At 44.4% G+C, this 14,125-nt stretch overlaps 1 protein-coding gene across 1 annotated transcript; it reads left to right on the top strand.

Moving 5' to 3' along the window:
- The first annotated feature begins 10,447 nt into the window (after positions 1-10,447).
- On the top strand, positions 10,448-12,711 carry LOC140720940 (ribonuclease inhibitor-like). The gene is made up of 3 exons (XM_073035790.1): positions 10,448-10,624; positions 12,149-12,235; positions 12,391-12,711. Exons 1-3 carry the CDS (start codon positions 10,476-10,478, stop codon positions 12,563-12,565), a joined length of 411 nt encoding a protein of 136 aa, XP_072891891.1. The 5' UTR covers positions 10,448-10,475; the 3' UTR covers positions 12,566-12,711.
- The last annotated feature ends 1,414 nt before the right edge of the window (positions 12,712-14,125 follow it).

Here is a 14,125-nt window from a genome sequence, read left to right as displayed (position 1 = left end):
CTCCCACTGGAATTTGTAGCCCACATCCTGGTTACTGTTAAGGGGCCTGTATATAATTTCCATTAGGGTCATTTTTCATATGTAGTTTCTTAACATCTACAGCGTTCAATCTGACATCACTTGTTTCTCAAGACCTTTCATTTTTAATGACAACAGAGTCAACCCAACCCTTTCACCCACCTGCTTATCCTTTCGATTAAACATTTATCCTTGGAAGTAAGCACCCAAATATGATCTTCTTTTAGCCACGATTCAGTGATGCCCACCATCCACTTTTTTTTTGCTCTCTCTCTCTCCCCTCTCTTCCGTTCTTGTTGTCACATCTTTTCGATGTAATGTTGCACATTGATGGACAAGTAAATTCATCATGTTGCATCTACCGCAGGGTATCAGTAAATCCTTATTCTTTCACAATATTGATTGAGAATTTCCTTCAGTTACTGTTTCTCTGTTAATGACTGAACCCAGGGAGGATGAGGCAGCAGCCCAGTGACTGCATCTGTTCTGAAGCTACTGGGACCATGAACAGATATTTTCCTCCACATTCTCCATGTCTGTCTGTCTGCTCCACAATAAGTCCATTGTTTCCTTTTGTAGAAAGTCACTGAGCTGACAGAGAAGGGAAACCGGACAGAGAGTTCCAGACTCTTCCTCAGTTTGGTGAATGGCAAAGGCTCCCGGGCCCGGAGGGCGATGTGGGAATCCTTTCTGATGTGGAGGACTGAGTTACCGAAGTTGGACAGAATACTGAGGGAAATACAGGAACTCGGTATGTTAAAACCACGCACTGAACACAGGCACATTGAAATAAACAGTTTAGTTATTTTAGTTCTGTTTTCATGGATGTTATTTTGACTTAAACAGGTCCTGATCCACAGGAATACATGAACATCGCCCAAGGGTTATCTGAGTTACCCACTCAACTGATAGGTGAGTGACGAAATGCACAGTTCAAATCACATCTCAGACGTTATACTGTGACTTGGCAGAATCTGGGAATGAAAATTCACCATTAATCATTTGCTTGTGTCTGGTTTCAGGTTAAAATTCAGATAATCTCTTGTTGCAGCCTGAATATTCTAAAATGTATTTTTCCAGCTGTTCCAGCTGTTAATGTGTTAATCCAGCGTTGGGTCTGCTGAACCCTTGACTCCCGTTTCTAATACCCTGGGAATCCCCACACACCCCAGACAGGCTCCTGATACACTGTATGACCCAGTCCAGGTGACTTTTCTATCTTCAGACCTTTCAGATACTGAAGCAACCTTCCCCTTCATAATTGCAGCTACTCTCAATTCTGTCCGCGGATGCCTTTTACATTTTGGAATTCTGCGAGTGACTTCCACAGAGTTTGTCCGGAATTTCCTTCTCACCCGTTACTAAATCTACAATATCATTTTCCAGCGGTCCGATATCAACCCTCTCCCTTTTTTTCCACTCTTTATATATCTGGGAAAGAAAAACAAATCTTTGATATCCTCTCTCGTGTTATTGACAATAACCTCGTATTTTCTGCACATTCAGGTATATTTTGGAGCATCTATAACATAGCTGCCCCCAACACAACCCAAGCTGTATATTCCAGGCACCCACCACCCTGTTAAAAAACGACCCAAACATGATGTAAATTTACCCCATTTCACCTTAACCAAATGCCCCCTGGTATGAGTATGAGCTAAGTTGAAAGCAAAATGCAGGCTCTCTACCCAGACTTTTATTTTATAAACTTCAGTCAGATCTCTATCCTAACTCCAGAATAAACAAACCAAATTTATCAAACCCCTACTTGTAGCACATGCCTCCGAACCCAGGCAAAACCCTGATGAACCTGTTCTGCACCCTCTCCAATCCTTCCAAGAGCTGGACAATCAGAAGTGAATACAAATCTCCAGATGCACCCTAAAACCATCAGAATTAGGAAGAGAATTAAGCTATTCAGCTCAGTGAATTTGCTCCGCAATTCCTTTCAACCCTATTATCCCGCCTTCTGTAAATGTTGACGCTCTTCCGAATCAGGAACATAGACCTGCATTTTAGTATACCCATTGACTTGTCTTCCTCAGCTGCCTATGACAATAATTTCAGATTCGCCACACACCAGCAAAAGCAATTTCTTGCAATGTGGGTCCCCGCCAGCCAGGACAATTCCCCACAGTTCCCAAGCATGTTAATATCCTGTATGAGCCTCCCATGTGGGATCTTGTCAAAGACTCGACCAATATCCAAGTAGACAATATCCATCTGTAACTTCATCCACCACCTTTGTCACCTCCTGGAGGAACTCAATCAAGTTAGCCAGATGCAAACCCCACCCAAAACCTTGCTGATGAACCCTCAAACATTCTCCCTTTCATACTCCCATGCAGCAGAAAATATAAAAAAAAAACTGAAGGTATGTATCGCCAGCTTTAATTCTGCATTTATAAGACTATTGATTGGTCACCTATTATTTTATTACTGGCTGATAATAATAAGGCAATTTTATATATAAATTTGTAACATCGTTTATCTCATAAATAATAACCACTCATTTAGAAAACCACAATACTTACAGAAGAGCAGAAAGAATACCATTAGGGTACGAACGGATTTAAGGAACAACTGATAATAGATTATGTAATTCTATATCAAACCCTCAGGAAAGCAGAAATCTTTCAATGTTATATTGTATCAAAGACATTTGATTCTCTCCCTCGCAGGGTTAAGAGAAGTTCCAAATATATATAAGATTCATCCAATACTTGTGAAATTACAACATCTAATAAAACATTGGCGTACAAGAATCACCTTATTAACAACCACAAAGGAACAACCACCGTTATAAAAATAAATGTAGGGATTTTTCAGTGTGACTCACAAAGCCCACAATGGTTTTGCCTGGCTTTAAACCCGCTCTTAATTTTCAGAAACGGACAAACCTCACGTTTCAAATCAGAAAAGAAAATCGAATTATACCTTGACACAGCTGTACATTGATGTTTTGAAATTATTTACTCTTGCATCAGTAAAGCTAAAACAAATAATTCAAATAATGGAACTAATCTCCAAAGATGTAAACATGAAATTTAAGCTAGAAAAGTACAGAACATGAAACATAAAGAGAGGTGCAATAGAGCCGGTAGAATATCAAACAGAGCATCAGGATACAAGGCAACTGATGGATGAATGTGAAACATATATTTAGAATATCAATAAGCAAAGAAAATAGGTCATCGTGTGATAAAGCAAAATCTTTCAACAAAATTTACTTCAAGGCCGAGGAAACGTTGAATTTACTGCGAGCCTGAAGAAAAGGTGAATTTATATCAAGGCTGAAGGAAATCTGCCAAACAGAGCTGAACAGTAAAAATATAACAAAGGTACTAAACTCTCCCTATGCCCATATTGACGAATTCTTCTGGTATGACATGGATCTGGAAAATTTGCAAAAAAAAACTAAGAACTTAAATAACAATTTCTAGAAAACACCATGTGCACTGGTGCGCACTTAGATTGATATGAACGAGGACAGTATGAATATAATGAATAACAGATCTAAAACAAATGGCACAATAGTAAGAGAAAAATTCTCAGGATCAGGGTTAATATCACGGAGATAAGTTGTGAAAAGTGTTTTTCTGCGCCAACAGCACAAATGTAGTATATGTATACAATTGTAGAAGTAGAATTGTATCAGCTTGAATTAATGAGTCTGATGGCCTGGTGGAAGAAGCTGTCCCGGAGCCTGCTGGTCCTGGCTTTTATGCTGCGGTACAGTTTCCCAGATGGTAGCAGAAGGAACAGTTTGTGTTTTGTGAGACTTGGGTGCAGAATGATCCTTTGGGCCCTTTTAACCCCGTGTCTGTAACGTCCTGAATAGTAGGAAATTCACATCTAGAGACGCACTGGGCTGTCCACACCACTCTCTGCAGAATCCTGAGGGAGGTACAGTTTCCATACCAGGGCATGATGCAGCTAGTCAGGATGCTCCCAATTGTGTCCCTGTAGTAAATCTTTAGCATTTGGGGGCCTATACCAAACGTCCTCAACCATCTGAGGTGAAAGAGGAGCTGTTGTGCCTTTTTTCACCACACAGCTGGTGTGTACAGACCACGTGAGGTCCTCAGTGATGTGGATGCCGAGGAACTTAAAGCTGTTCACCCTCTCAACCCCGGATCCATTGGTGTCAATGGGGGTTATCCTCTCTCCATTCCTCTTGTCTTTGCGACATTGCAACCAGCTCCTTTGTTTTTGCGACATTGAGGGAGAAGTTGTTTTCTTGACACCACTGTGTCAGGGTGATGACTTCTTCTATGTAGGCTACCTCGTTTTTAATTGAGATTTGGCCAATCAATGTAGTATCATCAGCAAACTTAATTAGCAGATTGGAGCTGTGGGTGGTAACACAGTCATTGGTATATAGAGAGTAAAGGAGGGAACAGGACATAGCCCTGATGGGCACCTGTGTTGAGTGTCAGAGGGGCAGAGGTGAGGGAGCCCCCTCTTACGACCTGCCGGCAATATGACAGGAACTCCAAGATCCAGCTGCACACAGCAGGGTCAAGGCCGAGGTCTCTGAGTTTCTTGTCGAGCCTGGAGGGAAATGATGGTGTCGAATGCTCAACTCTAGTCCAAGAACAGCATTCTGACATAAGCATCCATCTTCTCCAGATGTTTAAAGACGGTGTGCAGAGCAGTAACTATTGTGCCATCTGTCGATCGGTTGTGTCGGTAGTTGAATTGTAGGGGGTCCAGGACATGCCCATTCCAGGGTTACATCAAGTATTAATGACCAGGAAGCATACCCTAAATCCTTGTGTGTGTGTGTGTGTGTGTGTGTGTGTGTGTGTGTGTGTGTGTGTGTGTGTGTGTGTGTGTGTGTGTGTGTGTGTGTGTGTGTGTGTGTGTGTGTGTGTGTGTGTGTGTGTGTGTGTGTGTGTGTGTGTGTGTGTGTGTGTGTGTGTGTGTGTGTGTGTGTGTGTGTGTGTGTGTGTGTGTGGTACTGGATGACGGCATGATCGTTGGTGATTGTAGGGGCCAATTCTGGATCTACAGACCCGGGAGCAGTAGGACACGGATGTAGCTGGGATTCAGGCGTTTGGGTAGTTGGATCCTTCTTGCATCTCCTCTTCTTTTCAGCAGCCGCTCTTCTGGGTTCCTCAAAATTCTTGTCTTTGCCGTAGATCAGCCGCTGCCACTCGTTTACCTCCATATTTGCCTGAGAGAGCTGCTGTTTAATTTGGTCCTTGTACCTCTTGTGCGGGGGCACCACCATCTCTCTTATCTTGGGAGAGTTCTCCGTAGAGTACTGCTTTCGGTAATGAGTTCTCCATGCGAGGCACGTGTCCTGTCCAGTGGAGCTGTCTGAGCAGCAAAATGGCTTCAGGCTTGGAAGTTGAGCATATATAGCTATGCATGTCTGTGTGATTATATGAAATATTAAATTAAATAAGTAGTGCAAAAATAGAAATAAAAAAAGAAATTAGTGAGTCACTATCGATGCGTTCAATGTCCATTCAGAAACTGGATGGCAGAGGAGAAGTTGCTCCTGAATCGTTGAGTGTGCGCCTTACTCCAATCCTGTACAGTAGTTCCCATGAACCAGAAGGTGATGCAGCCAGTTACAATGCTCTCCAAGTTACACCTGTAGAAATATTCGAGTGATGTTGGAAACTCCTGATGACATATAGTCACTGTTGTGCCTTCTTTGCAGCTGCATGGATATATTTGGTCCAGGTTAGACACTTGGAGATATTGACAGCCAGGAATTTGAAATTGCTCACTCTTTCCACATCAGATCCCTCGATGAGGACTCGTGTGTTGTGTTCCCTCATCCTGCCTTCTCTGAAATCCACAATTAGTTCTAAGGGTATATTTTCATCAACACAAGGAGAATTCAGCACTCCATACAAGCTTATGCAATTCTGATAAGGGGTACACATCACTGAACGGAAATGAAAGCACCACCCATAAAAATGAAGAAACTAACATAATAGTAGAAAATGTTAACCAATGGAAGAATCTGGCTCCCCGTGGAAGACATCCACATGACTGAGCCGACTAGATGTCGACAAGGAAGCGTCGAGCGCCTGGCTCAAAGTTGGAGACCTTTTCCCAGAAACAGAAGAGATAATTGAAACAATGCAGGACAAGGTTGTTGAGACACGTAGTTATCAATAATACAGAATAAACGACCAATAGGTCCTCGGCGATAAATGCTGAAAATTACAGGAGAAACCAGAAACAATCCAACGCGTTACAGGAACTTGCTGTAGTTTAACTGAATCTCATTACTTGCACAAGCACTATCAAGTGGTGGACAACATTCCCAAAAATCTTGCTTAAACTACAACTGATGAAAAAAACCAAAACTTACTATAAGTACAAACCTGCTCCGCTTTTAGAGTTAGAGTCCTTCATATCATACCGTGACTGATCATTATTTCAGATAGGATAATCCATGATAACCGTTCGGATGTACTTTTAAAGGATAAACAAGTAAAAACAACTTTTTGACTATATATAGCCTTTCCAAACACACATAGCTTACAGAAATGAATTAGTGAAAAACACCAGAAATATGCTGAATTAAAAGGGGAAAATGAAAGACTATGGAACACGAACAGGGTATTCATTATCCCTATCATAATATTGATAACTGGTATCATCCCAAAGGCTTTAAACAATAGTATTAATAAATTAGGCCCACACGGGAATAATTGTATAAATCTTCAAAAACACACAGTATTATACACCATGAGAATAGTCTGAAATTTCCTATCAATTCAATCAGGAATGCGCTTGGCTATGCCTGTACCTCAAGTTTTACCAGTTTAGGCTAAGATAACAACAACAACAACAACAACAACAACAACAACAACAACAACAACAACAACAACAACAACAACAACAACAACAACAACAACAACAACAACAACAACAACAACAACAACAACAACAACAACAACAACAACAACAACAACAACAACAACAACAACAACAACAACAACAACAACAACAACAACAACAACAACAACAACAACAACAACAACAACAACAACAACAACAACAACAACAACAACAACAACAACAACAACAACAACAACAACAACAACAACAACAACAACAACAACAACAACAACAACAACAACAACAACAACAACAACAACAACAACAACAACAACAACAACAACAACAACAACAACAACAACAACAACAACAACAACAACAACAACACAAACTGCATCACCGCGGGATAAAGTGCAAACTTGAAAATAAAAGACAGAATGTTGTCAGTCGTAATATACACCTCAGACTTCTGCACAGTACTGTGGTTTTAGGTGTTGAATTCTACAGTTTATGAGCATAGCTCCAAAGCAAAACCCTGACCTGCCAATGATCCTTTGGCCTTCTACCTTATTGTCTCCCTGCACTGCATTTTCTCAGCAACTGAAACACTGTTTCCCTGAACTATTCTGTTCTGTTTTTCCTTCTACAACCTCATTGCACCGATGTGATGTAATGATCTATTTGGATCGCGTGCAGAAAAGTTTTCCATTTTACCGTGGTGCATGTGACAATAATAAACCAATTTATTGATTTATTGTTTTCAATAATACAGCGCCCCTTGTTTGCTTAAGATTGTTTTACCCGAGCTTGGCAGTGGGGATAAGCTGCCACGACCTATGAAATGCTCCCAGTGGCGTGTGACTCAAATAGCCTCTGACAACCAAGTCCAGCCCCCGGCCTTCACATGTGGTTTAGCCACTAAGCACAGTGGAAGCATTTCTTCCGAAAGGAGAAGGGGCAAAGGCGGGTTACTGGTGCCTTACAGCCAGTCGCTTTGGGCAGATGGGGCTCCTTGGCCGTGATTGGCAGCTCGCCCAGGAGCAAGAAAACTCTGATCTCAAAACTCCACTACCTTGCAACTGCACCCCTCATGGGGAAGAGATTGAGAGTAAACCCAGAGGGAAAATTCTTGACCTGGAGCCCCTAAAGCAGTCTGTTCAACACAGACTGTGGCATATCCTGCGACACCTCTGGTGCCGAGCAGTGTCAGTCTCTGCCGATCCTTTGTGTTCATCAGATGCACGGAGAGAGGGAGCTTGCTACATCGGCAAAAGCTTCCTCTCCATATCGGAGTGTCCTAGCTTGTAGGGGCAGGACATCCATGGTCGACTCTGACAGACGGAGGCCTCATAAGACAGCGCCCTACACCCCGACAGCAAGACTGATGAGTAGCAGTGGCCAAGACTTCACCACCCTCTGCCACAAACACAATGTACATCATTGAGACAGACTCTTCTAATTTCTTCCATTAACAGAGATTTCATCTTTCCACCAATCCTCCATCACTGCGATTGAAAACTAGCCATTTTCTTTCTTGTCGTTCCGATGGGTTATCGATCTGCAACTTCACTGTGATTCTCCTCCAGACGCTGCCCGACTTGAGTATTTCCCGCATATTCTGCTCCTGTTTTGATGCAAGAGCAGTGGACACCTGTGACTCCCCAGTGTGCAGACTTGCCAAAATGCAGAGTGTCCTGCTCTCCGTATTTCCACACAAGATCAGTATTAACATTATCTGTTAATGATGCAAGCAATCCTTTAAATATAGTGAAATGATGTTGTAACGGGGGTGCAGTCAGGATTGCAATAGGATATCAGAGGAAAGCTTACCATCACAAGTAATGAGTACCAGAATATGAGGATTGGACATTTTTCAGGGACATTCATTGCTGTTAATTCGGTTGTCTGTGAACAGAAATGTACTTCCTGTCCTAATATCAATGGAAGCATTGAATTAATTTATGTAATCTCAAACTCTGAATATTGGAATGCATTTAGGAATTTCTTTGTCCATTGAACCATTTAACATTTTGACAATGTTCTCTATTCCCATGGAAGATGTTCAACAGAAACACAAGGAGACTCTGCGGGCACAAACTGAAACACTGAGAATGAACACGATCCTGATGAGGGAGAAGGTGAAGGTTTTCCAGCTGGTTGATCGATACGCTGAGCTCACGGTCATTTCTACTGTTCGAGATTGGAAACTGGTGGAACATGAGCTGCTGGCAAGAGGCAGAGACCACGAGGAGTGGAGACAGAAACATCTCCGCGGAGAGCTGGAAAAAATCCAGACTGATCAGTTATTCCAAAGCAGTTTTTCCCGAAGTAAATCCAAATCTGGGAGTTCGGCAGCAGTGGCCGGAGTCCCGGGGATCGGGAAAACAACAATGGTACAAAAGATTGTATATGACTGGGCAACGGGGAAAATATACCAACAATTCCAGTTTGTCTTCACTTTCAAATTCCGGGATTTAAACTCTATTAACTGTCGAATAAACCTGAAGGAACTGATTCTAGATCAGTATCCTTACTTTGGGAATATCCTGAGAGAGGTCTGGAAGAACCCAAAGGGATTGTTGTTTATATTCGATGGTTTGGATGAATTCAAGCACAGAATAGATTTTGCTGACATTCGGAGAGATACAGAACCCAAGCACCAGTGCCCAGATCCCGAGTGGTGGTGTGAAGTGTCGGACATTGTGTACAGTTTAATCCAGGGCAAGCTGCTCCCAGGGTGTTCAGTGCTGGTGACCACCCGTCCCACTGCATTACATTTATTGGAAAAGGCTGACATCAGTGTCTGGGCAGAAATCCTGGGATTTGTTGGTGAGGAACGGAAGGAATATTTCATCAGGCATTTTGAAGATCAGACGGTGGCAGAAGCTGTTTTCAAACACGTGAAGGAGAACGAGATCCTGTACACCATGAGCTACAACCCCTCCTACTGCTGGATCCTCGCTCTGGCACTGGGCCCCTTCTTCACACAAAGAGTCAGGGACCCACGGCGAGTTCCCAAGACCATCACCCAACTGTACTCCTACTATATTTACAACATCCTGAAAAACCACGGCCGTGAGATTGAGAACCCCCGTGATGAGTTACTCAGGGTTGGTCAGATGGCCTTCAGAGGAGTGTCCGAGAAGAAGATTGTGTTTTCAGATGGAGATTTGATCAAGTTCAATCTGCAGCCTTCCCAGTTCCTGTCCGGGTTCCTGATGGAGCTTCTGGAGAGAGAGGATTCTGCCCGGAGCGTTGTGTACACATTCCCACACCTCACCATCCAAGAGTTTGTAGCTGCAGTCGCACAATTCCTGAATCCACCTCCCGGGGATATCCTGAAATTCCTCACTAAAGCCCACAACACGACAGATGGGCAGTTTGAGGTATTTCTCCGTTTTGTTGCTGGTCTCTCCTCCCCAATGACAGCTCGGGGCCTGGAGGAGTTTCTGGGTCCGTTTCCTCATCAAACAACCTGCCGGGTGATTGACTGGGTGAAGGAGGAGGTTAAACGCCAGAGTGGAAACACCCAGAGTGAAGCTGGTAAAAGGAGCCTCCTGAACACATTGCACTACCTGTTTGAGTCTCAGAATCGTGGACTGGCTCAGGCCACTCTGGGATCTGTGGAAACACTTTCATTCAGTGGAATGACTCTGACCCCGATTGACTGCGCGGTCCTGTCTCATGTCATCGGACTCTGTGATACAATAAAACACCTTGACCTGGAGAACTGCCACATTCGGTGTGAAGGAATCCGGCGGCTGGGACCCGGGCTGCACAAGTGCCAGGAGTTGAGGTAACTTGATTTATCTCTCACTCTGAACTGTGAAACTGTTCCATTGCGTTGTTTCAATGTAAAGGAATTTCGGTAAATTTGTAGTAAATCAGATTGTGAAGAATTGTGACAAATGCCCAGGGGATCAGTCAGTAATTCCCCAAGGAAGGGAAAGTGTTCTTGTTTCTTGTGAACGAATTTTGGAAATTACATCCGATCAGTGAACAACGGCCATTGGTTTAATGGTAGTAAACCATAGAAATGGCCGTGTTTCTCGCTGCCTGTGACACGTCCATTGACAATGTTCCTTCTCACTGTTACTGACACTCAGATCGACATTGACTGCAGCAGGTGGGTCAGAGATTCACATCCCCTGCCTAGTGAGGGACAACAGACCGTCAGCAGACTGTCCAAGTGAGGAGAGAAATAACATTGTGAGATTGTCCTCCCCTGCCCTTCCTATTGGTGCGACTATTACCGTCAGTCCACCTGTGTGACTTTGCTCACTACCAGATACCTAGACCCAATGGGTGCATCTCCTGTCTCGATTATGTCCTAGGTTCATAACACCCCTTCGATACAATCTGTTACTGCATCCCGTACAATCTATCTTGTGGGATAATCTTTTCCCCTCTGACCCTTCTGTGGGACAACTTTTCCACATCCCCCTTCCTTATATGGCAATATTCTTCTCCAACTCCCTTCCTCCTGTGGGATCTCACTTCCCCATTCCCTTCCTGCTGTGTGATATCGCTTCCCCATTCCATTCCTCCTGTGGGATCTCACTTCCCCATTCCCTTCCTGCTGTGGAATTTCTCTTCTCCACCGCAGTTCCTCCTGTGGGATATTTCTTCCCTATCCCCCTTACTCCTGTGGGATCCCTCTTCCCCATCCCCCTTACTCCTGTGGGATCTCTCTTCCCCATTCCCCTTACTCCTGTGGGATCTCTCTTCCCCATCCCCCTTACTCCTGTGGGATCTCTCTTCCCGATCCCACTTCCTACTGTGGGATCTCGCTTCCCCATCCCCCTTTCCCCTGTGGGATCTCTCTTCAACCATCCCACTTCCTCCTGTGGGATCTCCCGTCCCCATCCTCCTGTGGGATCTCTCTTCCTCATCCCCCTTCCTGTTGCGAGATCTCACATCCACATTCCCCTTCCTCCTGCGAGATCTCACATCCACATTCCCCTTCCTCCTGTGGTGTCATTTCCCTTCGACATTTCCCCATTCACAATTCTGTCTCACTGTGGGACTTCCTCCACTTCAACCCTACTCCTTGCGACCCTCTCACATCAGGAACATTTTGTCTAGCCATCAGGGAATGATACAGAATATGTGGAGTTTACAGGGTCACATCGACAGACTAAATTACTGACATTCGGTGAATACCCTGGAGATGGGCAGTGAGGGACATTGACAGTGATGGGAACTCCTATCAGTGATTTACTGAAGGGTTTAATGTTTCCTGAAATATCCGAGTGAGAGAAATTCCCCGAGACCCACGGTTTGAATCACTTTGTTCATAAATTTGTCTGTTTGTGCTTAGACTTGGGGAGAATAAACTGGGAGATTCAGGAGTGAAACTGGTGTCTGCGGCTCTGAGGAACCCGGAGTGTAAAATACAGAAACTGGGGTAAGTACCAGACTGTGGCAGATTGTGTTTAGAGTCACTGGGTGTCTGACACTGAACATTAATGTGTTCAGTGATTGTGTTACTGATAAACACTGGGGATTTGTACCGTCTCCTGTCTCTCTGTGTCCTTCACCCTCACTCTCTCTCTTCTCCAGGCTGAACAATGTCGGTCTCACATATTCTGGTGCCGAGGATCTCGCCTCCGCTCTCAATACAAACACATCACTGACGGAGCTGGACCTGAATAATGATAAACTGGGAGGTTCAGCAGTGAAACTGGTGTCTGCGGCTCTGAGGAACCCGGAGTGTAAAATACAGACACTTTGGTAAGTACCAGACTGTGAGAGATTGTGTTTACAGTCACTGGGTGTCTGACACTGAACATTAATGTGTTCAGTGATTGTGTTACTGATAAACACTGGGGATTTGTACCGTCTCCTCTCTCTGTGTGTCCTTCCCCCTCACTTTCTCTCATCTCCAGGCTGGAGAGTGTCGGTCTCACAGATTCTGGTGCCAAGGATCTCGCCTCCGCTCTCAGTACAAACCCATCACTGACAAAACTGAACCTGAGTAATAATAAACTGGGAGATTCAGGAGTGAAACTGGTGTCTGCGGCTCTGAGGAACCCAGAGTGTAAAATACAGAGACTATGGTAAGTACCAGACTGTGGGAGATTGTGTTTACAGTCACTGGGTGCCTGACTCTAAACATTAATGTGATCAGTAATTGTGTTATTGATAAACACTGGGGATTTGTACCGTCTCCTATCTCTCTGTGTCCTTCACCCTCACTCTCTCTCATCTGCAGGCTGGTCAATGTCACTCTCACAGATTCTGGTACTGAGGATCTCGTCTCCGCTCTCAGTACAAACAGATCACTTATGTGTCTGGACCTGTCCTCAAACTCGCTGACAGACCGATCTGTCCCCGCTCTCCGACGCCTCATACTGACCCTCCCGAGTCTGGAATGGATCTGGTGAGTGTTTGTGTTAATGTTGAATGTAATAAAATAATTTGTCTGTGAGTGTTGTTGAATCATTCACCCCAGTCCCTGATACTGACACTGTTGTGTAATCTATTCATTTCATCTTTATTCTTCCATCTGTTTCAGGCTGGTGGAGAATCGGTTCAGTGAGACTGGGGGGAAGGAACTGAGATCTTTGCAGGAACCCAGACCCGGACTGACAGTGACCGTGTGAACATCTGAATGTGTGAACATCCCCGCCCGCGGGATCGGGACATTTAGGCTGATACCCTGTCCTCCCCTTTAACTCCCGCCCTCCCCCTTAACTCCTGCCCTTACCTTTAGTAGCCACACTCCAGGTGTAATTCCCAACGGTTTTAACGGAACTGGCTCCTGTCTCGCACTCTGTGTGGTTGTTTGTGCCCCCGCAGTGACGTATTTCGGCCTCATGTCCAGTAGCACTGCTTCCGGGTTCGAGACTCCCCACGTTACACACCGGGGAAATACACAGACATGAAGATCCTGTGGACGGCGGTTTTATTTCTGGGACACCGGCGTCCCGGCGTGAGTTTATCTGGGGAGCAAATCGATTTGCTCCCTTTGCTGAGGACAGTGCATTCAGCAGACTGGTCGATGTAATGATGTTAAATTGACAAATCCCTCGGCAGTGACCCTGGATCTGCAGCGATCCCGGACACGGCCCTGAAGTGTGATTTTATAATCATAGGTTCACCGATGCAGAGTGACGGTGAGAAACGGGACTGATTATTCAAACTGTCACTCGTTGGCGCCGGTCAGTTAATTGTGTGTGACTGTGAGTGAGTCGGGAGCAGCTTATTTATTCCCGCACGTCAGCAGCTCACACATTGTTTAATTTACATTTGTCATGATGAAATCAATAAACTGCTGTAACTTCCTGTCTTGGTG

Source organism: Hemitrygon akajei, unplaced genomic scaffold (genome assembly GCF_048418815.1).
Source record: "Hemitrygon akajei unplaced genomic scaffold, sHemAka1.3 Scf000048, whole genome shotgun sequence".
Taxonomy (NCBI): domain Eukaryota; kingdom Metazoa; phylum Chordata; class Chondrichthyes; order Myliobatiformes; family Dasyatidae; genus Hemitrygon; species Hemitrygon akajei.
Note: the sequence above shows the minus strand (reverse complement) of the source record. Positions and strands in the feature narration are given on the sequence as shown.